The sequence below is a fragment of the Neolamprologus brichardi genome, chromosome 9 (genome assembly GCF_056152115.1).
Source record: "Neolamprologus brichardi isolate AB-2024 chromosome 9, ASM5615211v1, whole genome shotgun sequence".
Classification (NCBI taxonomy): domain Eukaryota; kingdom Metazoa; phylum Chordata; class Actinopteri; order Cichliformes; family Cichlidae; genus Neolamprologus; species Neolamprologus brichardi.
The window spans coordinates 1548718-1576609 of NC_142112.1; the positions used below are offsets into that span (position 1 = coordinate 1548718).

A 27892-nucleotide genomic window follows, 5' to 3' on the forward strand; every position below is an offset into this window, starting at 1 on the left:
TCAGTAAACACCATTGAGACTCCAGGTTTGTTGTTTCTTATTTTTGCACTAGTTAGTAGATTTAGTTGCCAGTGGCCTCAGCTGTAATCCTTCCTTTGTGTTCCTGTTTTCCTCACATCAGTTCCTTTTCTTTCACATGTATGTTGCCCATCTGGTTATTTTCCTTCCCGTTTCCTCTGCCTCTGCCCTGTTTTGTCCTTTTGTGTGGTTGAATGAGCCAGCACAGCGGGGAGATGCTGTAGCAGCACCGTGACATCGTGATGTGGTATCTTTGTTTTGTGTCAGTCAGAAATAAACCTGGACACATTAAGAAGTGGAGGAATTATTTTTTTGACGCTTGGGACAGAAATGTGCAACTACAGTTGCATTATTAATTATCTGCAAATAAAGCTGCAATCCTGAGTGTTTCCCTGAGTCTGGGCTCCTTCGTTTTGGATCCTTATGAACAAGTTATGAAAACTTTCAGTCACCATTCTTGGGAATTTTTTTACATAAGAGCAAAAACTTGAAACACAACATATTTTTTTAAAAACCCACAAACATTTCCGGCAACAACAACAAAAATCTGTTCTCTGGTGTATATGAGGCAGTTATTTAAATTAAAGAGTCTTTTTAGTGAATCTCAAAAAAGATGAGGACATTATTCATGGACTTACAGAAGCACAATGATTTTATGGCATTTTATACTCAGATGATAAAGAAGAGAAGCTGTTTTTGTTTTTTGTCATTCATAAACCTTTGAGTGTGACTTCCAGGATTACTGTGTCCTTTGCACAACCAACAGGCATCACAGGCTGATGAACAGCAAACAAAGCTGGACACAGTTCTTCATATATCATATATAGCTTTATTTATTTTTGCATGAGGAATACACTGTGAAAATCCCCTGCAAACAGAGCCCCAGTCAGCCCCTGAACGCGACAGAGGAGGCTGTACACAAAATGTTTAAACATCAGCAAGCAAACCTTAAGTTCTGTAAGCTATACTTCAGCGGTTAAGCGTACAAACCTGACATGAAAAATAAACTGTAGGATCAATAGACTCTCAGGTGAAAGCACTGCATTTGTATAAAGTGTTTTTCAGAGAGAAACATTTATTAAAAAAACCTTCAGTGTGTTTGTTCATGTAAAGGATCTCTAACAATAAATAAATAAGTTGTTAATTATCAGAGTAACCTTTAATTACCCTGTGTGATTTAGAGCCATGGCTTCATCGACCCCACGAGGAGGGTTGGACAGGAATTATAAATTTATATCTCATAAAAATCTGGACATTTATAATATGATTGTCTGAGTGATGTTGTTGTTGGATGCTCCTTTGTTCATCCAGCTTAAATATCAGTTGCAACTAACAGCATAATATGAAAATACAGTTAATATACACGACCACACTTTCATTATCAAGACAATAACATCAAAAGTCTGACTGACATAATGTCTCAAAGGTTAGTGGACAGTATTGTACATTAGTCAGGGCAGAAAGAACAAACCTTTATTGTGTCGTCGTTCTCACAGAGCCCTTGTTGTGCTTCCAGGTTTTATGATTTTGTTTCTTCCTTTGACACTAACAGTTTTTTGTGTCTAATTTCACATGTTCAGACGAGTCTGTTCATCACATCAAACTGAGGCAAAGCTGTCTGTGTACACCTTCTGATCCACACAACATTGCTGTTCTGATGATTTCAGCAGAAAGAAAATTGCATTAAAGGGACTGAGCTGGTTTTAACTAGTCTCTTGTTTGTCATGCACGCTCCTCTGTCTAACAGCAGGAACATATTGGAGCCTTTTTGGAGAATTCAGTTGTGTTAAAGCAGAAAAGCACATCAGCTGCAACGACAGAACAATAGAAAAGCAAACAGATGGTAACTATATGAAGCATCCACCATCCTGTGAGTTCCTCTGGTTGTTGGGGCAGAGTCATCCACAGGGCCGTAAGATCCTGACAGCCGGGGACTACGTGAAGCCTGCTATGCTCATCCTCGCCACCAACAACAGAACGATGCACTTTTCTCCCAGCAGAGACATTTTAGGGTCACATTCTTGGTTAATAAAGGTGCAGAGCTCTATAAATGCAGTCCATTTACAGGTTTACACTCACATTATTGGAGGATTAATACTGACTCCAATCAGTCATCGGACATGGCACAAACAATGAAACGATCCTTTATCTATTCCCACAGAAGGAAATCTTCAGCAAAGACCAGGATCCACTAAACCCTGTGGTGCATTAACAGGACTCGATGCCATATCAAACTGCTGAGTCTGTTCTTATTTTACTGTTTGTCAGTTTTAGGACCTTCTGTGCTTCTTCACAAGCCAAAAAACAAGAAGAAAAATAGTTGTTTAGGGTTTAAATACAAAGTATGTTGGCACTGCTTTTAGTTGTCTAAGAAACATCACTTTACTAAAACAATTACAGATTCTGTAGCTTATTAAGACTTTAAAACAGCAGCAAATATGAGTATTTATCCACAAGGAATGAACAAATGTCAAATGCGTATTCACAAACATAATATGCACCTCGTGGCCAGAACATTATCAGCTCCGCCATCAGTGCTCAATAAGCTTTGTTCAGACTAACGTAAGAATAAACACTCTTTGCCCAAGCGTCACACGAAGCAGAATTTATGTCACAACATGAAACCATTTCAACAGAGCGTCTGACTTCACAGCAGTGAACCTTTGACTTCATTCATTCTTGGTGAACTCTCCCGCCTCCCAGCGCAGAGCCATGGCGCTCTTGCGTCTTCCTCCAGTGTGGATCTCTGGAAACTGGCAAAAGACACTTTATTGGTTTACTGCATTCACACCAGTCCCTCCACCTCTTCCACCAGCTTTCTCAGGTTATTGAAATAAAGATAGGATAAGCAAGTTTTCCAATGACAGTCTACCTTTTCTTTCTGTTATTGACTCAAACTATTGTCAGTTAAGACAGGATGTGACTTCTTTCTTTCCGAGGTACAACCCTGTCATGCCTGTTGCTGCTGTATTTGACGCACATACTGTTTTCAGATGTACAAATCATCATCGAAGCTATAATGCAAGATACCTGTCTTCAGAGGGAGACTGATGTAACACGGCTTCCATTACTTAAATATAAATATTTGTCTTAAAGAGACTTTACTGTGCATGGCACACTAACTTTGACTAAATTCATGGTGGAAATTGGACATCAAACATGATACAGCCAGGTGCAGGAAGTAGAGTCTATTTTATAAAGCCTGTAGATTTGGCTGCTACAAATAACAAGCTTACTGTTTAAATTGTGTGGAGGGCGAAATGTCCTAGAAAAGTATTAGTAGTAGTAATTAGTAAGTAAGTAGTTTTTACTGCCTAAAATAAACTATTGTAACAAACAAAGCCATAAAATGTTACATGTTATGTAAAAAGAGTCACATACACTCAGTGTGGACATGAATGTCAGAGTTTCTTTGTTAGAAAAAAAAGGTTTGTTCACCAGTTCACTAGAATAACCAACATTCAGAATAAAATTCATCTCAGTGAAAATCTGGGAAGCAGAATTGTAGATTTCATCTTTTGGAGCCATTTCTGAACACTCACAGATTATTAATCCCAATAATATTTGAATGGAAGCAAGTATAATGTAAACAGAAATGACTGTCATGGTCCGTGGTCCTGTGTGTGGAATGTGTGATGCGCAGGTAGCCACACCCCCAGGCTGGGCCATCACCGGCACACCTGCTCTCCATCGGGGTGATTACCTGAAGAGCTACTTAACCCGGCGCTGACGGATGCTCCACGCCAGTCCGTTAATCACCTCTCTGTGGTAACTGGACTCCCACAAAAGCGTTGCATTCATATCTTGTTGGAGCTGTGTTAAATCTGCCTACTTGTGTCTAGGTTTCGATCCGGCGTTCAGCGTCTGCCACCTGCCTGTCCTCCTGCTCAATTGGATCACCTGGTACATCATCTGGCCCATCCACTACCTCCACGGATTTCCTTCTCACGGACTTCCCTCCCGAGCTCCCACGGTCCCGCTCTAATCCCTCCCACGGCCCCGATTCCGGCTTCCTCGCATCATTGTTTCCCCGGGTTTTTTAGTTCCTCGTTTTGCTCCTTTGGTTTTCCCGGGTCGTTTGTTGTTATAATAAAGTGTCATTTTCTGCTAGCGCTTGAGTCTGCGTTTGGATCCTTTTGTGCACGCGCGCCACGGCGCATGACAGTGACTCTAACACTGAACCCTGTGGGACTCCATAGTTAACGTTTATTGCACGAGGACTCTCCATTTACACGAACAAATAATCTACGCAGAACCTTTAGTTTATAATAAAATAAAATAATAATATAATAATAAAATACTGTAGTCAACAGTAATGAGGTCTAGCAGGATAAGCACAGAGACGAGCGTCCGACTTGTTTCTGGTGGGACTCTGACAAGGCTGCTCTTGGTCACAAATCAAGCATCGAGCAGTCCGGACTGAGACTCAAGCTCCGAACTCTGTCGTCATGGCCACTGAGCTCTGCGGCTTCACTGAGATAGGGATATTTCCAGACAACAGCATTGTTGTGGGCATATCCATGAGCAGAGACCAGCTACTTGTAGTTGGGTGCAAACACCAGGATGAGATCTGGGACTGTGTCAAGTGAGCTGATACAGGAGCCGCTTGGTGAGGTGTCTCCTCTTTAGTGGCCTCATGATTAAACTCTGCCTCCAGCCTTGCACTGAAGTAGCTGCACAGCTCAGTGTAAGGTGGCATGAATGAGAAGCAGCAGCACTTCCTGCCAGCTGGAAAAGGGTGGAGCGCCTACTCCAGAACGAGTTGCTGCCCCGAGTGGAGGAGTGTGTTGGGTTTGTGTGAGAGCAGAGTGGTGACTAACAGACTCTGCTGAGCATAAAAGTGGAGCTGTCAGTTTACCTATCAAATCTACGTTGCTGAGTGACACGAGATCATGATCACTGAAAACAAATACTTCACGCTATCGCTGCTGAAAGTGGTTCCACGTGCTTTTAAATCACAACATAGTTGTTGCAGTCGTGCACAGTAGACTACAGTCCTCTGAAACAAAGATTAGACTTTGAAGTTTAATAATGTCCCTCCTTAGTGAGCGCTTAAGTCCTCATTTATAAAGTCGCCAGAAGCGTTTTAACCTCTCCTGGTTAATCAGCTCATACACAGTAGAACATGTACATGCTGTCATTTAAACAGTGATTTGTCATTTCTTACTGTAGTTCATGGCTGATTCAAGCAGTAAACAGTTGTTGGTTAAGCATGCTGTGTGCTTAACTAACTCAATTAAATGAATTAATAAAAGAAAATTAATGAATTAATTAAATATCCTAAATTTAAAGTGACTATTTTTTTGCCTTATAAAGCATTTATAAATGAAAATTAAAGAACCTCAAGTACAACAAGTCTCAGCTTCACAACAGAAACACAAATGATGCACACAGAGATACAGAACAAAGATGTGTTGGCAGGTACAAACATTCGAGGTTTCCAGAATACCGACATGTAAGAGGAACAGAGCCTTCAGCTCTTTATCTAATAAAATCAGGACAGAGAAGAGAAAAATACTAGAAATATAAGAGAGAATGAAAATATAAAACATCTGGTGTCAATTTTGTGGAAAGCAAAAACAAACTGTAGTGTGGGCTTCATAGGTGCTGGTGTCACTGAGGAGTGTAGAAGTGTAATAATCTGTTTACAATAACAGTGCACCTTTTTGACTACAAACATGGTGTTTTTATTATATTGTGAGTTAGACGGAGGAATTCTTGCACCTTGGCTCAGGTGATGAGGCACATGATGTCAGTGTCTGTGTGAACGGCCAGTGTTTTTCCGTCTCCAGTGTTTTCCCGTCTCCTGTGTTTCCCCGGATCCTGGGCAGGACCTTGGACACTCCCACTCACCTGTTTCATTCAGTGACGATCAGCGTGGCTGCATTTAAGCCCGGTGAGGTCATCTCTTCTTCTCCAGTCCATCAGCGACTCATGGTGACAACATGGCTCTATTTGCTTGTGATTTTAATGTTGATTGTTGCATACTTGTCTCCTCGTGCCTACAGCTTTCTTTGCAACCCTTCTCAAGAAGCGTCATGGAATTTTTGATCAATTTGCACGCCAGCTGAGGCTGACCCGATCGCGCACTTCAGGGTATTTTCCTTCAGGGCCTGAACGATCAGATATGGGACAACTTAGCCTCCCAAGATGCCTGAGTCCTTCGAGGATCTGGTCTCTCTTAGGATTGAAAATGGCCTGAGGGAGAGAGGGCTGAAAGGAGTCTCAGCCCACCTATTTTCATTAGTCTCCTCTGGTCCTAGCTTCCATTCTGTTCTATATTCTGGATTCACTGGCAGCCATCCCATCATTTCTTTGAACCCGTCCACGGTGCCATCTTCACAAAACTGGACCTGAAAAACACCTACCATTTAGTCCACATCAGATATGGGAATGAATGGAAGAGAGCCTTAATTCACCACTGGGTCACTTTGAATACCAAGTCATGCCTCCAGTCTTACAAATGCATCAGCACTTCAGGCACTAGTGAATCACATTCTCAGAGATTTCCTAAACCTTTTTGTGTTTGTCCACCTCAATGACAGTTTTTCCAAGGCTCTCCCAGATAATTGAATCCACTTTCACACGGTGTTTCAGTGGCTGCTGTATGTAAAGCAGAGAAGTGCGAGTTGCATTCACCATCCATCATTTTTCTGGACTAATTTCTGGCAGGGGGGCAGGTGAAGACGGACCCTGCCAAAATCTGAGCAGTCGCTGAATGGCCCACTCCTTCCAGGCCCACAACCTTCATCAGTTCCTTGGGTTTGCGAACTTGTACAGACGTTTCCCATTTCATCCACAACTACAGTCAGGTAGCAGCACCTGCAACTTATCTCCAAAGGTTGATTCTGTTCATCTGGACATGGCATTTTGTGGGAGAAACGTTTCGTCATCATCCAGGTGACGTCTTCAGTCTCAGCTGCAGGTTTCAATCTTATAAACAGTACATTTGCATAATGACTGAAACCAGCCCACTGAAGGAACAATGGGCTGTGAGGTCAGTTCCTTCATCATAATTATGCAAATTCTCATGACTCAACAACCACTGGCACATCCATTTACGTGAAAAGGGAAAGACCATCTCTGAATGGAGGAGGGGGCCTAAGGGTACATCTGTCACCATCTTACATGCTGTGATTGCAGCCATTCCCCAACTCTCTGTGAATGGTACTCATGGACATTGGTCAGTGGTCTTTGATCAGTGGTTGTTGATCAATGGTCATGAGAATTTGCATAATTATGATTAAGGAACTGACCTCCCAGCCCATTGTTCCTTCAGTGGGCTGGTTTCAGTCATTATGCAAATGCACTGTTTATAAGAAACCTGCAGTCAGCTGAGACTGAAGACGTCACTTACTCACCAGGTTGGTTGAGCATGCATCAAGACACCTGTAACTTACCTCATGTCCGCAAAGGTTTCGTTCACTTGGCCACCTGAAGCTGAATCAGATCACAAGAACTTAACCTATTTGAGAACAGCCAAGAGACTGGACGCCCGTCAAGGCCCACTGGTCACTATTTTTTGCACGTTTTAACTTTAACTCCTATCGCTCAAGGTCCAGAGATGTCAAATGCTCTCTCCCGCCAGTTCGCCACCAACACTAGTACTGCTGAGTCTGGTTACATCCTCCCTGGTTCCTGCAGGGTGGGTGCAGTAACCTGGAGAATCAAGGACACGATCCAGCAGACCCTTCAGGAGAAGCCTAACCCAGCACTGGCCCACCTGGTTGCCAGTTTGTGCCCACCTCTACATGTGCCACACTACTCCACTGGATCCATACCTTCCATTTTCCCATTCATCCTGGGATGAGTAGGACCATATCTTTGCTCCGCTGTCACTTTTGGTGGGATTCGGTACAAAAGGATGTGAGAGCGTACGTAGTAGCTTGCCTGCAATAAACACCAGTGCTTTTTCGGGTTGCTCCAACCACTAGCCATTCCACAGAGACTCTGTTCCACATAGATTTTGTTACTGGTCTCCCCGCTTCCTCGGGAAAAACTGTAATACTCACCAGTGTTGATAGGATTTCTAATTCAGCCCACCTTTAGCATTGGACAAACTGCCATCAGCTGTTGAGACAGCTAAACTATTGACAGATCATGTTTTCCGACTCCACGAAATTCCAGTGGAGATCCTGTCTGATTGAGGTCCTCAGTTTACTTCACAGGTGTGGAAGTCCTTCTGTTCTGCATTGGGAGCTGTTGGGGTTTAAATGATTTATTAAAGCTGTTTTTATTATTTTTATATACACAACGCAATGTGCTCAGAAACAAGTTGGTGCTCCATGTTTTGAGGATATAAAATGTTGTTCAGCGGCATGACGGGATTGGACCAGGGTGGCTGTGGCTCAGGAGGCAGAGCAGGTCACTTACTGATCGGAAGGTTGGTGGTTTGATCCCAGGCTCCTCCAGTCTGCATGCCAAGTATCCTTGGGCAAGATGCTAACCCCAAGTTTCTCTCCGATGCATCCACCGGAGTGTGATTGTGTAGTTAGACAGCACTAAGCACAGAGAGAGTGCTTGTCAGTCCAAATATTGAGAACTGACGGGAAGCAGAGGGTTCTGCTACATGCTTACACATCACACTAGATAATGGTTAGAAGGATCTTTGCTCGGCCAAAGAGAGTCAAATAGAAACAGTCGTAGGATATTATTAAAATGATCAAGGCTTGGCAGGGAGGGGTTTTCTTTTCTGTCTTGTCATTCCAGGAAAAGAAGCAGATAATGAGGGTCGTGAGTGAGGAGAAGGCCAAATGGAGACATCGGGATGGTTCGGCGAAGAAGACAGTTATAATGATTGTGTGTTATTGTTGGGTTATAAAAATGATACGGCCCGATCCAGGGCCGTCCTTTGAGTGAAGACAGCTGGCTGTGTTCACATGGAGGTCCAGCTTGTAATTCCAACTGCCGAAGCAAATTAAATCTTTTTAAATTACATACATTTCTCCTGTAATTCCTTCTGAAGAAAGTGGGTCAGTCTCAGTTCCAGATATCATCCCCAGACCAACAGCCAAACAGAACGGTTGGATCAGGAGCTGGAGGCTACGCTTCACTGCTTCACAACAATCCATCAACTCGGTCATCATATCTCGTCTGGGTGGAGTATGTACACATGTCTCAGTTTTGTCTTCTGTTGAGATCTCCCCAGGATACCAACCCCCTTTATTCCCAGAGACACAGATTGAACTTGCTGCTCCTTCTGTGCGACATCACTTGCAGCGGTGTCAACATGTCACAGGCCAGAGACATTACATTTATTTATAAATGTTTATAAGGCAAAAATAGTCCTCACGTTAGATGAGGTCACACAAATTACTAGTAAATCATATCTTATTTACACTATAAATGAGACAATGAGCACATTATATTTGAGCTTATTTATCAAGTCTCAGGTTTCATAATGACAGTACAAATGTGAAATGCAAAGCATGAAATTGGATGTTTTGGTTGATGACAAAGAAATTCAAAGATGTTTTATCAAGAACTCACTCTGTGATCACACGACAGAGCAGCACGATCCATCCTGTGGGTGGTTTTCATTGGTGAGGATGGAGACGACTTGCACTTCACAGGAACATCAACTAATAGGAAACACCACAGTTGATAATCAGCATTAACATAGGCAAATGGAGGGGAAACATGGTGAATATCATGCTAGCATACCTGAGTTATTAAAGGTCAGCGTTTCCATGCGGTTTGACAATACTCTTTCTGCGCTGAACCTGTCTTTGGCATACAGAGTTTCCCTCTCCTTTTTCAGCTCATCCTCCCTCTGCTTTACCATCTTGATCTCTTCATCCACCAAGGATATTGTGCTTCTTGAACGTAGTTTGAAAAACGGGTTGTTCAGGAACATTTTTTCCTGGGGCTGCTCACATGCTTTACTGAGAGAGAACTCAGAGGCACTGCGAATGATCAAATTGGACGTCTCCAGGATGATGACGCTGGAGCTGGTCTCTTTGGAGTGCCAGTCACTAGACTGAGCATTCACGTTGTCTTTAACATGCCTGGGACTAGAGGTAAAGTCATTGCTAGGGTCCAGAATGATTACATTGTTCGCTGACATTTCATGCTTCAGGGGTTCCTTGGTAGGTGAGGAGGTGATGATGAATGACGGCGTCAGTGGAGTGCTTATTGATCTAGGGATACTTCTTGATGGTGCACAATCAGTTGACTTGCCCATCCTGGAAAGGCCCCTCTCCCTTTTGAAATGTTCTTCCCTCTCCAGTGATATGCGAATATCCCTTTCAACTGTTTCTGGGTCATCATAAGGGGACCTGTAGCTGGAATCATCCAAACCAGAATCCTCTGAGCAGGGGCTAAACTGGGTGTGAGGATACTCCCCAACCAGATCTAAGTTTTCCAGATCATGTGCTTTCTTGTGAGGTCGGTCAATGTTGCGCACTGGAGTGTACATGAAGCTGTAGCTGCCGTGGAAGCTCAGCTGCTTGGTTGTAGGTAAGACTACCTTGTTTTTGGTTTGTTCCTCCATTTCCCGCCACTGTTTCCGAGCCAGCTGGAAGTCCACGTGCTCTGTACTAACATTCTCACTCTTGGTTTCCTGTATCACACAGAAGTCTTTAGGTAGCTTCTTGACTGCATCTACGCTGATGTGCGGTTGGTGAGCGATGTGGTTATAATTGGCATCTTTACCATTCTCACTCTCATCTTCAGATATTTTAGACAAGCCTTGAAGGCCTAACGGGTTATATTTAACCTCCTGTGAAGGGCTGGGGAAAGGCATGTTAACCTCGGGCTGTTCCAGAACGTCTTCCACTTGCGGGACCTCGAAACACACTTCATGAAAAGCGTTGCTGTCTTCGTCTTCAGCACCTGTCATCTCAGCTTTTTGTACAAAGAGCTCCTGGGCACTCAACTGAAGACTATCCAAGTATGAATCGTCATCTTCTCTATTAATAGAAGAGGAGAATATCGTTCTCCATTTTTCATCCGCCTCACTATCTGAAGATGCTGCTGCAATCTCAACTCTCAGGCATTCTTCCATTTCATCAGGACCAGGTTCATGGCAGGATTCGGTGGAGACGTCTGACATAGCTTCTTCTCTAATGCACTGTGCTAACATAGACTCCTCTGTGACGGATGGTTCAAATATGAGTTCTTGGGCCTCTGGGTCTTTATATATTTCCAGATTTAGATAGCCATCTTCTTCAGAATGCAGATAATTGTCAACAGCCCCAGGCTCTGGCTCAGGATACTGATCTAGCTCAGGGTCTAGCACTGGTTCAGGGAATTGCGTTGATTCTGGGAATGGCTCTGGCTCAGGGTATTCCTCCGGTTCAGGGAATTCCTCCGGTTCAGGATATTGCACTGGTTCAGGGTATTGCATTGATTCTGGGAATGGCTCTAGCTCAGGCTCTAGCACTGGCTCAGGGTATTCCTCCGGTTCAGGGTATTGCTCTGGTTCAGGGTATTGCTCTGGTTCAGGGTATTGCTCTGGTTCAGGGTATTGCTCTAGTTCAAGACTTAGTTCCTCAGGATCTTCACCAGGCTCTGGGCTTCGTACTGGTACAGCATCTTGTTCTAGCTCCGGGGTCTGTTCCTGCTCAGGATCTAGTTCTGGTGTTTTCCTCCTCTTATGTTGGGGGTCATTCTCACACACACTGTCTACACTGGAGAGTGGGTCGGACACAGATGAGGTGACTGATTCCTTCCTGCTGAGCTCTTCACAGCCCGGCTCCAAAACCAAAGCTTCTTTTTGATTCTGACGAGCCGTTTCAGTGCAGACGTCGGGCTCAGAGCAGTCACGCTTGTCATTCGCGTCTCTACTGCTTGGCGTGTCAGTTAATAAAGTGTCAGGCGTTACCTTTTCCAACGGAGACTCCGGGACTAATGGCGGTGTCGCTGAACAAACAAGCTCGTCATCTGCAATAAAGTCCTGTTGCTTAGGTGAATCAGCCATACCGACATCCACTTCACAATCCATCTCCAACGCTGATTGTTCTGTTGTTTCCATGGTGATGGACATGGAGTTGTGATCCTCAGCTGTGCTGCAACCTTTGTTCAGTTCCTTTCCATCTGCCTCTCTATCCACTGAGGTCGCCGTCTGAGAGAAAAGAGAATAAGAGAAGGATTTGTTTTTTAGAGTGGAGAATTGCTGTTTGTTTGTTTTAAGCACATATATATAGGTGTGTGTGTGTTTCCTCTGTCATTCAGTGCAGAAAGACAGGCAGCATATAAAAACAGCTAAATTAGAGAGTATCTTTGTCTATTGTGTCTACCCTTATGTAAGACTACAGGACTGGGTACCACCACACACTTTAATAAGCTTTGTGGGCTGATTGCTGCTACATCAGGAAATGTGTCTGAAATCTTGTGTTGTCATAGGAAAATGCAGCATGTTCAGAGCATAAGCCCTATACATGCTGTTTAGTTACACAAGTAACCAAATAATACAGACAAAAGTATAAACAGTGTGACAGAAATGTACACAATACAAAAGACTCTGTGTGTTTGTGTGTCTGTGTGCACACGTCTGTCTGTAAACATGTTTGTTAAACAAATAGGAAAAGTGAGCACTGCCATTACAGATGCCAGGATGCTACTTCCTACATACATTAGCATTCAAACTATCAGCCACAACAGTGCCTTCTTAGCGTTGCCGCTGAAGGATAGCATAAATTGTGCACGTATTTAAGCTGCAAACGTTCCTGTTATTAAAACTATATGCTTACTAAAATGTATTTAATCTTTTGCACAAAAGCCTTTGTTGATGTTGGCAGCTTCAAGCTGCCTCCTGTATGGAGAAACTAGTCGATGCAGTGCTCTGCTGTCACTTTGGCCCATTTTGCCACACAGATGTTAAAATCCTTCTCATGGAAAACAAGATGTTGAATCAGGCCTCATCCTATTTCTATGACCTCACAGTACCAGATCATCCTGTGGGTGATACGGTACAGTTTATATATTAGTGCTATTGTTTAAATCTGTAAACTCTGTAAAGACAAAAACGGTGGCATTTTGTAAATAAACACGAATTCACTGTGTAACTGTGTAACTTTATTAGCAGCGTCCTCATGAAACGCGCCAACAATAACATCCTCCTCTTTCCCCCTTAATGCTCTCTGGTCACTATGGTAACGCGTAAACATTTCTTTCAAAATAAAACACAACTGCAACACGGGAAAAGACCGAGGGAAACCGAGTTAACCATAAAAACCCTGAAAACCATCAATTTCACACCCGAGCCTCAACTCTCACGGCCCATGGCCCGGGTGTTGAGGACTGCTGGCATGTTCCCTGCACAGCGGGGAACATCTGCACTGTTCCCCACTGTGCAGATCAACAGCGGGGAACAGTGCATCACAATGGTATATTCAACATGTGATGGTAACTTGTGTGATTGCCTCAGAGTTCGTCTTAAGTGTTGTCGTCCAGAGTACCATTAAGTTCCTGATGTTATTACAGTTCAGGGATGTCATCTTCACTGCTCTTCATGCACTTCTTATCAAGCTATGGCGTTTTCATAACACAGACTTGCTTGTGCAAAAGCCATGAAAACAATGAAACCTTATTTGACATTTGTCTAAACATGAATAGGAATTCAAACACGTTCAGCACAGTATGAAGACGTTGTCATCAAAATGTTTCGTTTTGTTATCGAAGCCTTGCTGACATTGGAAATAGTTCTGTAAAAATGTAAAAACATAAGCTAGAGAAAAAGTGTTCAGACAGAAAACTGAAACGTGAAGGATTTGTTTCAAAACTGATAGCACTGACAGAAGCAAACGATACATGTGGAACTATATGCATGAGACAACAGACAAAGACAATATATACAGTCTTAAAACAGCAGCAACTCAAAGTGTGTAGGCACGTAGCTACAGTTGAGACAGCTCACTGAAGTTCAAACAAGCCTCAACATAAAGAGGATTGTTGATGCAGATGAGCTGCTGTGAGTAATTCAGACACTATTGATGTACAACCATGGGAATGGTTCCCCCTGTTGATGTCAGAAGTCAGAGGAGGACGTCCAGACTGCTTTGAGCTGATAAGAAGGCAAGAATAACTCAGTCAGCTACTAGTTACAAACGAGGTAGCAGCATCTGTATATAGACAGAAAATAATGAATCAAACAGAAGAAACAAATTGAGTTTTCCATCTTGCAGGAGACAAAAATGGGTTTTCAAAGAGCAAAAAGTGCAAAAAATATCATCAGCTGCATCTTCCTGGAAGATACTGCCGACCCCGGCCGTAACTTTCCAGAGTGAGAAAATATTTAACGGATGTTTCACACAGTGGCCAACACCTGTTTGCTCACAATCCTACAGGTTAGGGATGCACCGATACCGATACTGGTATCGGGTATCGGGGCCGATACTGTAAAATGTGTGTGTACTCATACTCGTAAAAGTTAACCGATACCATGAACCGATACCAACTTATTTCATTAGTCAGAGGGTGGCTTTTAATTTCTGTTGTAGTTTTTAGATTGGCCACTAGGGGGACATCCCGCGCTAAACAGGCACAGGGTTAGACAGTGAGACTGGCAGCTCCAGACAAAAAAAGAGAAACTGGAGGCTGCTGTAGCTAGGCTAAACAAAATGTCAGCAGTGTGGAACAGCCAACTTTAACTCAGGTTTTGGAAAAGCGATGAAAAATGTCAAGAGAAAATCCACGGGCAGTTAAAATAACAGAGGCTCTGACTCATTTTATCGCTCTGGATGACCAGCCAATGCCGGCCGTGGAAAACATAGGATAATAATTTAAAAGTTTATTTTATTCTCAAACCTAATTTGTATTTATTTTATTCCAAACAGAAGTGTTTATTTATTATTCTGAAAGCTCGAGACAGTGCCATTGTTAAATTACAATGTGGAGACTCTGCAATAATTTAACAGAAGTGCTTATTTTTCACTTGAAATTTTTTTGTGGTCATTTTATTACAATTTTATTTTTTATCGGCAGAGAATAAAATAAAACCTGTCTTCCAATTCATTGCATGTGTGTGTGTGTGTGGTAGAAGTATCGTTTTTTGTACTCTGTATCGGCAAGTACTCAGATCCAAGTATCGGTATCGTATCGGTTTGAAAAAATTGGTATCGTTGCATCCCTACTACAGGTCCTTAGAAACTTCAACAATAAAACTCATGGACTGTATGGCTGTCTTTTCCCTCTTTAACTGTATAATTTACCGAGTAGTCTTAGTGTGGTGTAAGGTTTAACGAGTGGGGTATGGTTTGGGACCACAGCCCTTTATAGGTTCTGTTAGCGGTGCTTGTTTACCTATGGCTAAAATTCCTCCCTCCTACCTTTAATTAGGACCAACAAGGAGGAATATTTAATTGTACTTTGGTCACTTTGTAATATTCATGTCCTCAAAGCTGAGTCCAGTGTTTGTAGAAGACGCCGTCTTTGTGTGTCAGTCTCAGCCTACCTTACGACCAAACAAATTGTTTTCTATCTGGTTTCATCTGCAGTTGGATAGTGACACACACACACACACACACACTCTCCTGTAGCGACACATGAATGCGACAGACTTGGTGCCATGGTAACCACTGAAAGGCCTGGCACTCATGCTGCAATGCTCAGCTGTCGCCTCCTCCACTTCCACCTCCCCCGCAACAACTCATCAGCAGCCTGTTAAATGTGACTGGAAGCAGTGAAACACGACATGTATTAAGTCTACATCATGGAGCCCTACACTGAAACCTGCCATAGATTTCACACAAGCTGGATCTAACACAATACACATGTCTGTGGATGGTTACTGCTAATGTTCGGTAATGTGGTGGAAAACAGGGAAGCTAAAACTAAAGAGCAGTTGAAGGGCGTCACTTTCATTCCATCCCTGGCTGTACAATGAGCTTTGGCAGGGATATACTGTCCAGTCTGACTGTCACTGTCAACACCTCGTTAAGCAGTAATTAGTTCTTCATTAGTAGCTGTAACACTCTACAAGTGTTGGAAGCACTCAGAGAATACAAGACAAATATCTGATTATCTGACCACTGGATGCACAGCTTTGTGTATTTTTATATTCAGTTGATACAGATGGGTTTGTCTTCTGAAAGCATTCTTCATGTTAGTATGAACAATACATTCAACAATAGTCACGGATAAGTGTTGGATAGATTTCGTGAAATCCCCAAATTTCCTTTTTTAAAAGGAAGAACAAAATGTTTGGACTCCAGGTGTGTTGTTCTTTCCATGTTTTCTCAGATTTCATCAGCTCCATATATGTGTTGCATCTATAGAAAGATTGTAATCGTTGGGAGAAACCAACACAGCTACCATACACCACCTTCGCGACAGTGGGAAAGAAAACCCCTTTTAACAGGAAGTATGATGTTAGGCCAGAACAGAGTTCACTGCCGCTGGTGGGTGGATGATTCTGGAAAAGACATTCCTTCATTCATTGTTTTGCTGATTTAAATGTTATTAAACATTCAGCAAACTGTCATCCTCTGTATACATATATATATATATATATATATACATATATATATACATATATATATGGGATCTATAAAGCAGTGGCTTTGTCTCATCCCCATTGGTCACGGCTCCGGAGCTTTCTTCCTGATAAAATGGGGGTTTTTCTTTCTCACTGTCGCCAAAGTGCTCGCTCATAGGGAGTCATGATACAGCACCAAATCACAACAGCAGTCACCTCAAGGTGCTTTATATTGTACAGTAGACCCTACAATAATACATACAGAGAACAACCCAACAATCATATGACCCCCTATGAGCAGCACTTTGGTGACAGTGGGAAGGAAAAACTCCCTTTTAACAGGAAGAAACCTCCAGCAGAACCAGGCTCAGGGAGGGGCGGGGCCCTCCCTGAGCCTCACCCCAACCAATCTGCTGTGATTGGTTGGGGTGAGAGAAGGAAGACCAATGAATTCAGTTTAATTTATATAGCGCCAAATCAGTTACCTTAAGATGCTTTAGCCTGGATTCAATTGCAGGATTAACTACTGGATTTAGATTCAATACAATGAAATGCTAAAATGTCTAAAATGTCAGAAAACCATTTATTTCCACACGTCTTGAGCAACCTCTCAAACATTTTGTTCTTCTTTAAATGTCACGTTTATAATTGTGTGGTTTGACACATGCAAAAACTTCTCCACATTCCCACAAAGGGCTCACCTGTGATTGGTGTTCAGCTTATATCACAGCAACAGATTTCTTTCAGGCTTTTAATATTTGGTCATTTTATTGTTTTATAAATCACAATAGGATTCACATCAGATGAACCTTCAGAAAAAAACACTGGTGAGTAAACAGCAGAGTCAGGAAAGGCTGTTCAGCTGTGGACTGATGATCCACACGTGTGACAACAGGCAGGTGTCTGCGTGTGCTGCTGAAGTGTAATGTTCATGTTCAGTGTTTGGAGGCTCAAAGGAATGTAACTGGTCACTTTGATGGACACTTACTGCATTAAATCAAAGGACAGCTTGGCAAGTCAGTTCTTAGTTTCTTAGTTAACTAAGTAAACTGAACTTTTAAAAATGTAATCAGATACAGGCCGTGCTCATGTTGCTGGTGAGGACTAAACATCTGGCTCCAGAGCTCAGCTGTCTGTGGGCTCCAGTGTTTCCTCTGCAAACAGGACGGTGTGAGCGGCTCTCTTTGACGAGGAGCTTCTGATTAAACAGGTTTCTGTCATCATGTGTCAATCTGAAGGATAGTAGAACAAATTACATGCTTGTAGCCACTGCGTGCTACTTGTGTTAGGTTTTATGTGTTGTGTTGTCTGTGTGCGACTACACGGCAGATTAACTTCAGTGTGTCTGTGGATCCGTCACTCTGGTGTCCTGCCTTTGATCTGCTGTCTGTTTTCACTGCTCCAATATTTCTTACAGTTATTTTAATTTGAGTTTGATAAGTTTGTGTATTTGTTTATTTAAAATCTTAATTTTGATTCCAGTTTGGATTCAGGAGACAGACACTATCTCTACTTTCAAGATTAGGCTTCAAACTTTCCTTTTTGCTAAAGCATATAGTTAGGGCTGGACCAGGTGACCCTGAATCCTCCCTTAGTTATGCTGCAATAGATGTAGGCTGCCGGGGGATTCCCATGATGCACTGAGTTTTTCCTTTCCAGTCACCTTTCTCACTCACTATGTGTTAACAGACCTCTCTGCATTGAATCATATCTGTTATTAATCTCTGTCTCTCTTCCACAGCATGTCTTTATCCTGTCTTCCTTCTCTCACCCCAACCAATCACAGCAGATGGCCCCGCCCCTCCCTGAGCCTGGTTCTGCTGGAGGTTTCTTCCTGTTAAAAGGGAGTTTTTCCTTCCCACTGTCACCAAAGTGCTGCTCATAGGGGGTCATATGACTGTTGGGTTTTTCTCTGTATCTATGAAGCGCCTTGAGGCGACTTTTGTTGTGATTTGGTGCTATTTAAATAAAATTGAATTGAATTGAATTGAATTGAATTGAATTGAATTGAATTAATAGTGTTCATAAAGAGACTAACAGGACCGTCATTAAAGAGCTGTTTGTGTTTGTGCTTTGATCTGTGCTTATTAGTAATTATTGTTTCCATAAAGAAAACACTTTGATCAAATACTGATCATCAACTATCCTGAATATAAAAGTAGTAATAGTATATGTTCATTCTGTAAAAGACACTTTCACTGAAGTAGAAGTACAAATGTTACGTGTTAAACATACTTGAGGCATTAAGCTGTAAACCACAGCTGGAGCTGTTTCACTGTCAATCACAGTTGATTAGTTAGATTGTGTTATATTAATAATAATCCCAAGGTCCTCTTTTCCACCATAGATCATTTATTTAACCCTGATTTTAACAGCTCCCACAGAACCCCCACAGACTCGCTCTGTGAGCAGTTTGCAGACCACTTCAGGGGAAAAATCAGCGCCATCAGATCTGATATTTTATCTTCTCGCGATATGATTTTAAACACATCTGAGGGCTCGATTGTACCTGAGGAGACACTGGACAGCTTTGTCCTGGTTAATGCTGAGAACCTTAAGAAAGTTTTCTCCACAGTGAGACCCACCACATGTCTTTTAGATCCAATCCCTTCTTCACTCTTTAAAACACTTTATGGATCTTTTGAAGCTGAGCTTTTATACATGATGAATTGCTCTCTTCAGTTGGGTGTCTTCCCTGCTGCCTTTAAAACGGCGGTGGTGAGGCCCCTTCTGAAGAAGAGCAATTTGGATTGTAATGATTTTAATACAGACCTGTATCCAACTCACCATTTTTAAGTAAAATTTTAGAAAAACTTGTTTTTACTCAGATTAATGACTTTTTGAATGATAGACAGATCCTGGAGATATTCCAGTCTGGATTTAGGGTGAACCACAGCACAGAGACTGCTCTCCTAAAGGTTTAAATGATCGTAGATGTAACTGGGACTCCCAAAAGCTCTCAGTCCTGGTGCTGCTGGATCTAAGCCTTTGATACAGTAGACCACGCTATTCTTTTAAACAGACTGAAACACATGGTGGGCCTCTCTGGTGCTGTACACAACTGGTTCACTTCCTGTCTCTCAGACAGAACTTTTATGGTGAGTATGGATACATGCTCCTCTAAGATCCATAGAATGACATGTGGTATGCCTCAAGGGTCGGTTTTAGGCCCTGTACTTTTTAATTTGTATATGCTCCCTCTCGGCAGTGTCATCAGGAGGCATGGAGTAAGCTTCCACAGTTACGCTGATGACACTCAGCTGTACATTTCCATGTCTCCTGATGACACCAGACCAATGGATGCCCTTTTTAACTGTATTTTAGATATAAGATCTTGGATGGCAGAAAACTTTTTACAGCTTAACCAGGACAAAACTGAAGTTTAATCGTCGGTGCTGAGGCTCAGAGAGAGAAACTCTTGTCTAAATTACAGGCATTTTCACTATGTCCTTCACTACAAGTGAAAAACCTGGGTGTTATTTTTGACTCTGAGCTTGGTTTTATCCCACATATTAAACATGTAACCAAAATTGGATTTTATCGTCTAAAAAATGTAGCCAGAGTCCGCCCTATTCTCTCTCGGGCCAACACGGAGATGTTGATGCTTTTATTACCAGTCGCATTGATTACTGCCCTGCTCTCTGGTCTCCCCAAAAAGAATATTTCACCTTTACAACTTTTACAAAACTCTGCAGCTCGTGTGCTGACGAAGACCAGAGGGCGGGCCCACATTACACCGGTTTTAGAATCGCTGCACTGGCTCCCCGTGTGTTTCAGGATCGATTTTAAAGTTCTTTTATTGGTTTTTAAATGTCTTAATGGTCTTGGGCCTTCTTATCTCTCAGATCTGCTTCTACCATATGAACCCTCATGGACCCTGAGGTCCTCTGGTTCTGGCCTTTTGATTGTCCCTAAAGTCAGGACACATACTCACGGAGAGGCAGCTTTTCAGTGGTATGGTCCTCGTCTGTGGAACAGCCTGCCGGAGGAGCTCAGGGCCGCAGAGAACGACGCTGCTTTTAACCATGTAAAGCACTTTGTGCTTCATTTTTTTTATTTTTTTGTATGAAAAGTGCTTTATAAATAAAGATTGATTGATTGATTGATTAATGCTACATAACATTAGAGCTCTATGAAATATCATTGTGAAAGATTGATCTGTGCTACTGATCAGTAACTTTGTGTCTTTTTGATGATTTGTTGATGTTTTGAAGGTAAAGTTTGACGACTGTGTTATTTGTGTTGTGCACGTGTGGATCTATCACCGGTCTCTCAGTGTTTGCTGCAGACTCTGTATTTTGACCAGTTTACAGTAACTCGATGTACCTGATCCTGGTTTTGTTTTTTAAAATCATGAAGGCTGTGTAATGCTGTGCAGATGAACGGGACGGCTGTGCAGTCAGACTCCTCTCTAAGCAGACACCTGCGTGGGTTTTTGAAGTTACAAGCAGTTTCCCTCGTGAAATGAAAATATTTGCTCCGATTATGTTTTTTTTCTTCACGTGTGACTGATGATAACCAATCACTGCACAGCCATCTGCCATGACAACACGGGGTCAGGGCAGGCAGAGCTGCGACACACATGATGTTACTAATAAGCATTCAGCACGTTGGTGGCACAACAGACATGATCACACATGCTGTGAAAACACATTTGCCCTTTTCATGACTTCTTAGTTATTTGCACATTTGTCACACTTACATATTTCAGTTTTAAATAAAGATTTCCTTCATCATGCCTGGATCTACACTCAGACATGATTATCAGCAGACCTGAGGATCAAGAAATCACTTAGACGCTTTCTGACAAAGGGAAGTGGAACAAAAGATCAAAAAGCATCTAAAGGAAATCATGAGAAACCGATGAGTCATTGCAACAGTTCATGTCCTGAAGGTTAAGTACACGTGTGCTCTGGAGCTGAAACACCAGCAGCTCCACCTCTGAGTGGCTCAAACGAACAAAAAGACTTCAGTTTGATGTCATCTCATGAAGCTGTTCTTTGCCCACTGAAACACTTATTAAGGCTGAATTCATTTCCCCTTTTTAAGCCTTTTTCTCTGTTAACTAAAAACTGCATTTCGTATCTACTCAGGTTATTTTATCTAAAAACATATTAAAATGTGTTTGATGATCAGAAAGTGCGTTAAGTGTGACAAATCAGCAAAATGCTTTTTCACAGCAGTGTGTATCGTGTTCATGAAATTCATCCCTATATCCATGTTAAAACACAAATGAGCTGTTTCTACTCAGAGTTCTGTCACCATCATAAAAATGAGGCAACACAACATCATTGATGTTACTGTGGTACATCACTTTCTGCAGAATAAGAAAAGATCTTTGAATTTGAATTCATACAAATGGATTTCAAACACAGCCACTCACCAACCTCACACTGGGCTGCTTCCTCCAGAGCAGAATACACTCCACAGGAACAACTGTGAGCACATCTCCACGCACACTCACCTACACGGCTAAATACAATCTGCAGAATCTTACAGTTAATGTCAGCACGCAAGTCAAAGCTGAGAATAAGATTTCTATCAACAACATCAAGAACAAAAGCATCTCTCCTCAAGGACAGTTTAACCTCCGCAGCATCACTACATCAACAAACAGCGTCATGTCCATGTTAGAAGATGATACTGTGGTGTGACTGCACGCTAACAAAGGTAAACTTGGTGTGTGTGTGGATGGACCTACCTGAGAGAGGGGAGCAGGCTAATGCAGAGGGCTCTGCTCTGTTTCTGAGTGCAGCTTTATACTGGCAGCTCTGCATGGCTGCGTTTGCCTCTGATTGGACAGATGGTGAAGGAGGGCTGCACTGGCAGCCAATACTTGAGCTTTCTGTGATGAACACAGTCAAGCTGAGAGGAGATCATCTTGTCCTCTTGGACTCGTTCTATCTACACTGGGACTGAAACACGTGCTTATTTCTTCTCTCTGGGAGGGACGGACATGAATTTAGATTTCACTACTTATCTTTGAAATTAAACCTACATTAAATTCAGTTCAAGTCACTTCAGTTTGGTTTTATTTATATAGCACCGTGTGACAACAACAGCTGGCTCAAGACACTTATAGACCCCACACTAATGCAGAGAGAACCCCAACCATCAGAAGACCTGCTGTGAGCAAGCACAGGACAGAGATCAACACATGCAAAAGACGAGTGTGAAAAGAAAGGATGTGAATGAAGTGTATCATGCTATCATCCTACTGCAGCATAACTAAGGGAGGATTCAGGGTCACCTGGTCCAGCCCTAACTATATGCTTTAGCAAAAAGGAAAATTTTAAGCCTAATCTTAAAAGTAGAGATAGTGTCTGTCTCCTGAATCCAAACTGGAAGCTGGTTCCACAGAAGAGGGGCCTGAAAACTGAAGGCTCTCCCTCCCATTCTACTTTTAAATACTCTAGGAACAACAAGTAGGCCTGCAGAGTGAGAGCGAAGTGCTCTAATAGGGTGATATGGTACTACAAGGTCATTAAGATAAGATGGGGCCTGATTATTTAAGACCTTGTATGTGAGGAGCAGGATTTTGAATTCTGGATTTAACAGGAAGCCAAAACAGGAGAAATCTGCTCTCTTTCAGTACTGTCTGCAGTATTTTGGATCAGCTAAAGAGTTTTCAGTTTTACGATCATGTGATTAGTAATAAATACATGATCTAGGTTTTCAGCATAATTCTGAGACGTTTCTAATTTTAGAGATGATGCACAAATACAAGAAAGCAGTTCTGCATTTGTTTAATATTTGCATTACAGGACATCCTGGCCACATCTCACTGAGGCCAAGGTGAGGACACACAGACTGATAGGACACACAGACTGATAGGACACACAGACTGATAGGACACCATTTCTAAGATTTTCATGGCCAAATACAACTGCATCAGTGAACTGAGGTCTAGCAGGACGAGCACACAGTCCACTGTCAGAGAAGATCATGTGTAACCTTCACTGAAGCTGTTTCTGTGCTGTGATCAATCAAGGATGGGCCCGCTGTAACTGGCTCCCTCTGTGGACATAACCAATAGAGGACGATGGAAGAGCCGCGGCGTTAGGGGTGTGGAAGCATCCCATGCAGTTCCCCAGGTCCAGACTGAGCAACCGCAGCCTTTTGGTTATTCCAGCATGTGTGTGAAGTGCGGAGTAGGAGTGAGCTCCCCAATATTTCTGGGAAGCCTTGTTTTCTCCTGTGCTGTTAGACCAGGGAGGTCAGACTCAGAAATCAGACTCATGTATATCTGCAGACACATACAAGGAACTTGGTTCCGGCAGATGGTGGCTCTCAAGCACAGCAATATATAATGTAATATGATGGAGTTGATGTTGGTCTCCCACTTCAGGTCCTGGGAGATGGTGGTACCCAGGAACTTGAAGGTCTTCACAGTCGACACAGGGCTGTCTGCTATGGTGGGGGGGAGCAGAGTTGAGGGATGTCTCCTGAAGTCCACGGTCATCTCTACAGTTTTAAGAGTGTTCAGCTCCAGATTGTGCTGACTGCACCAGAGTACCAGCCGCTCAACTTCCTGCCGGTATGCAGACTCATCACCATCCTGAATGAGGCCGATGACGGTGGGTCATCTGCAAACAGTCACTGGTGTAGAGGGAGAACAGTAGTGAGGACACATCCTTGAGGGGCACCAATACTGAGGGACCGAGTTTCAGAGGTGATCTCCCCCAGCCTCACTTGCTGCTTCCTGTCTGACAGGAAGCTGGTGACACGCTGAGCTGGGAGAGTTTGGAGGAGAGAAGTTCACAGAGGATCACCATCAGCGTGCACAGAGCTGAACCATCTGAAGAACAGGAGCCACGTGAGGATGCTCTTCATGGACTACGGCACAGCATTCAACACCATAATAGCAGACATGGTGCAGCATTTACCAGGGCAGAGGTGGAGGATTTGTCCGGCTGGCACTCAGACAGGAACCTCAAGCTGAACATCCTTAAAACCAAAGAACTCATAATGGACGTCAGGAGGCTCAGACAGATCAGAACGAATCTGTCTGCACCTTCGGGTTTATGGGGACCCACAACACCATCACTGGGGTGAAGAAGGCCCAGTAGCGTCTTCCTCTCTGTCCTGAGGATGAATAACCTGGACCAGCTGGCTTCTACCGCTCCTCGGGGGCCACGACTGAGAGCAGGAAGGCTGCATAGAGCGCCAGTAACACCAAAAAAATCATGGTCTGCCTTCTGACAGGCCCTCGCCAGATCCTCCTGTCTCAGGAAAAGCAAAGCCAGCACAGGTGAGCCCTCACACCAACACCTGTTTGACCCGCTCCCCTCCAGTCAGCCCCTCAGGTCAATCAGGTCCCACATCTCCAGCCTTACTAAAAGCTTCTTCCCCTGGCTCATTCAGACAAAAAAACACTATCCCCCCCCACCCCTGCCCACTCACCTCACCAATCTGAGCCATGGTCTGAGTAAAGGCCGCCTCTGAGGCCACTCACACATGGACTCAATAAGTCCTATTGCACTGCTTCCAAGCACTTTGTTCTCCAAAGTGTTCCTTTGTTTTTATCTGTTCCTCATGTCACTGTTTATATTTGATTCCTGTACAGTTGGTGTGGAGCTCACATCATTTCTTTGTCCATGTACAATGACAATGAGGGGCTATTCTTTTCTATTCTGGGTATTCCTGATAATAAGAAGTTATGTGAGTTGGTAAGGATTTGTTTTCTTTAATGGTTAAAATGTTATTTCTGAAGAAATTCATGAAGTTCTTAAGTTTAAACAAATCCTCTGCTCAACAGACCGACTCTTTGTCAGCCTGGCCACAGTGCTGAAAAGACTTTTTCTCATTTGTTCTTATTTATTAGTCTTTACTAATTAAAGTTTGGGTTACCAGATCAATGAGCTTAAGCCCCATTTTTGTGCTTCTGTACAGCATCTAAAGATTCTTTTTCTTTTAAAAACGGTAACTGTTACTTTATTGTTGTGTGGCTTAACATTAGAACTTTAATATCAGCTGCTACTGTCTCTTATAATGACTATCATTTACAAATTGACTGCATATTGTTTTAATATGACTTGAAACTAGCACGTGAGACCATAATACCTTTAGGAAAGTGTTAACTCGTCCTAGATTTACCCACAGACCTTCAGAGAACTGGAAGTGTTTCCAAGGCCACTGGTTTATGTTAAACTGATTTAAGACACCTTCATGTTTCTGAGAAGCTTCAACATTTTCATTAAGAGACTCTTTTCATAACCAACACCAATCCTGACATCCACACCCAACAACAGAACTGCAGGAAGCTTCCTGGTGCTTGTGTTTGTGTCTAACCAGATACTTACTCATCTCTTTGGTTTCCAGTAACATTGTGACAAAGTTGTGTGAAAAAGCCCCCTTCCTGAGTTCCTATTTCTTTGTATGTTTGCTCACACTTAAATGCTTCAGATCATCAAACAAATGTAAATATTAGACAAAGATACCAGAAGTAAACACAAAAGGCACTTTCTAAATGAAGGCAAACCCACGTGGCCCTGTGGGGAAAAGAGATTCCCCGTAAACCTAATAACTGGCTGGGCCAGGCTTAGCAGCAATCTGCTGCAAACTGCAATCAAGCATTTGCAAAACTGACAGCGAGTCTTTTACAGCACGGCGAAGAAATTTTGTCAAGAAATCGTTCAGTCTCTTAACCCAAGCAGCTGTTTTCTGATCTGCTGCTGTGAAGATGTTAGGATATGAAAAAGGTCTCTGTGGTATAGCTGTAGTTCAGGGCCATTTTTAATCGGCCCGCAAGTAATTTTATAAATAAATAAATAAATGGCCACACTTCAACTTTTGCTTGAGTGTATTGCACTTCTTAGTTTTAACACCAGGGGGAGCTGCTGTTGATCAAGGCAGTTGCTCCACCAAAAAGGACAATCACAGAAGAAATTTACCCCAAGTTACTAAACAGGTCAGAACCAAAGAAGCAAAAGGTAGAAAGTGAGTGCAGAAAACTTCAGACATGGTGGAAGAGTGAATATTTCTTCAAATAATTCAAGACAAAGTGTGTTTGTTTGATCTGCACTGAAACTGTGGCAGTTATGAAAGAGTATAATGTACGACGTCATTATGAAACCAAACATCAGGCCTATGCATCCGACACTGGTGCTGAGCGAGAGCAGAAATTAACTCTCCTGCAGGGTCAGCAACAGTATTTATTTCCTGCTCAAATTGTCCAAGAAAAGGCTCCAATAGCAGCTATGAGGTCGCCCAACTCATCGCGAGACATGGCGAACCTTTTTCAGATGGAGACCTCATAAAACACGGCCTCGTTAAAGTCACCGAAATAATGCGGAAAAAGTGCAGGACTTCAACAACATCAGCGTGTCCAGAAATCCAGTCGTGCGACGCACTGAAGACTCGTCAGACAACATTAAACTGCAACTGTCTGATAAAGCTGTGCTTTTGATGTTTACTCCATCGCATGTGAGGAGAGCACCGACGCCACAGACGCCGCACAGCTGCTATTTTTTTTTGCGGGGAGTGGACGAGAGCTCGAGCACTTTACAAATATATTCCACAGTACCCGTGTGTTAATAAGCATGCATGTGCAGGTACACATGCTTCAATTATCAATAATGTGCATCAATTCTGTCACCACCCTGGTTTTGCGCAACACTTTCTTTATATGCACAGCGCATGCACACGTAGTCAGCTGATCTCATCTGATGCAGATCTGCTCCTTGATCAAGTGACATCTGATTTTTGGCACGAGTGGCGATCAGCACCACAGCTGGATGGCCCGATTTACAAACCCAGCGCAGCTGATACTCACCAGAAGAATTTACTAAAATGATGCACTCCTGTTATTGAGTCCAGTTCAGTCTGTTAATGTTGATAACGGTTTCAAACGGACGTTAACAGGTGAGTTGCTGAGCCTAATAACTTAAATAAGCTTGAAATGTACCCATCACATCTTTGTTTTTTCTCTGTGCTGTAAATCTTCTGTCTAAGAAGAAATCTGAGGCTGTTGTGAGAATGAGCTACCAAAGCTTTTTCTGGATAAATCAATAAAGATCCATTTATGGAAAGATGGGATGAAGGCAGTTTGTCTTTAATTATATTCAACAATATAACACATTTGACCACTTTTAAGTGATTTTTCTAACTTTAATACACTAAAGTTAAGGCTATATACCTCATTTCTAGTAAGTGGCCCCTCCTATATTTTTATGTATGTGGCCCTCAGTGAAAAAAGTTTGGACACCCCTGCTGTAGTTGGTCGGCAGCACCTGTAGGGGGAGCAGTTTTATCCTTCTTAGGAAAAGTGACCTTATCCAACAGAGCTGTGATGTTCGCTTTCCTTGATAGATCCGAGATCCCGTGGAGTCGAAACCATGGTACACACTCCACCCTGTTACTGTGGATGAAGACTGGAGCCTCATGAAAGTCAGTGGTAACACATTTTATGGAGCGATGAATCCAAATTTGACATCTTGATTCAGTTAATTATGGATG

The 27892-nt window shown here is 42.7% G+C and overlaps 1 protein-coding gene across 2 annotated transcripts in view; it reads right to left on the reverse strand.

Moving 5' to 3' along the window:
• Nucleotides 1–824: 824 nt before the first annotated feature.
• Nucleotides 825–27892, reverse strand: part of palmdb (palmdelphin b) — a 65246-nt gene continuing 38178 nt past the window's right edge. The window contains exons 1-4 of one of the 2 annotated variants that reach the window (XM_006805154.2): nucleotides 22137–22217; nucleotides 9682–12082; nucleotides 9508–9599; nucleotides 825–2771 (exon numbers count right to left, since the gene is read on the reverse strand). In XM_006805154.2, the coding sequence (XP_006805217.2) occupies nucleotides 2688–2771; nucleotides 9508–9599; nucleotides 9682–12004 (2499 nt within the window). In that variant the 5' untranslated portion in view covers nucleotides 12005–12082; nucleotides 22137–22217 and the 3' untranslated portion in view covers nucleotides 825–2687. Of the gene's footprint in view, nucleotides 2772–9507; nucleotides 9600–9681; nucleotides 12083–22136; nucleotides 22218–27892 lie in introns of those variants that run through there. The other variant, XM_087845802.1, reaches the window with a different exon arrangement.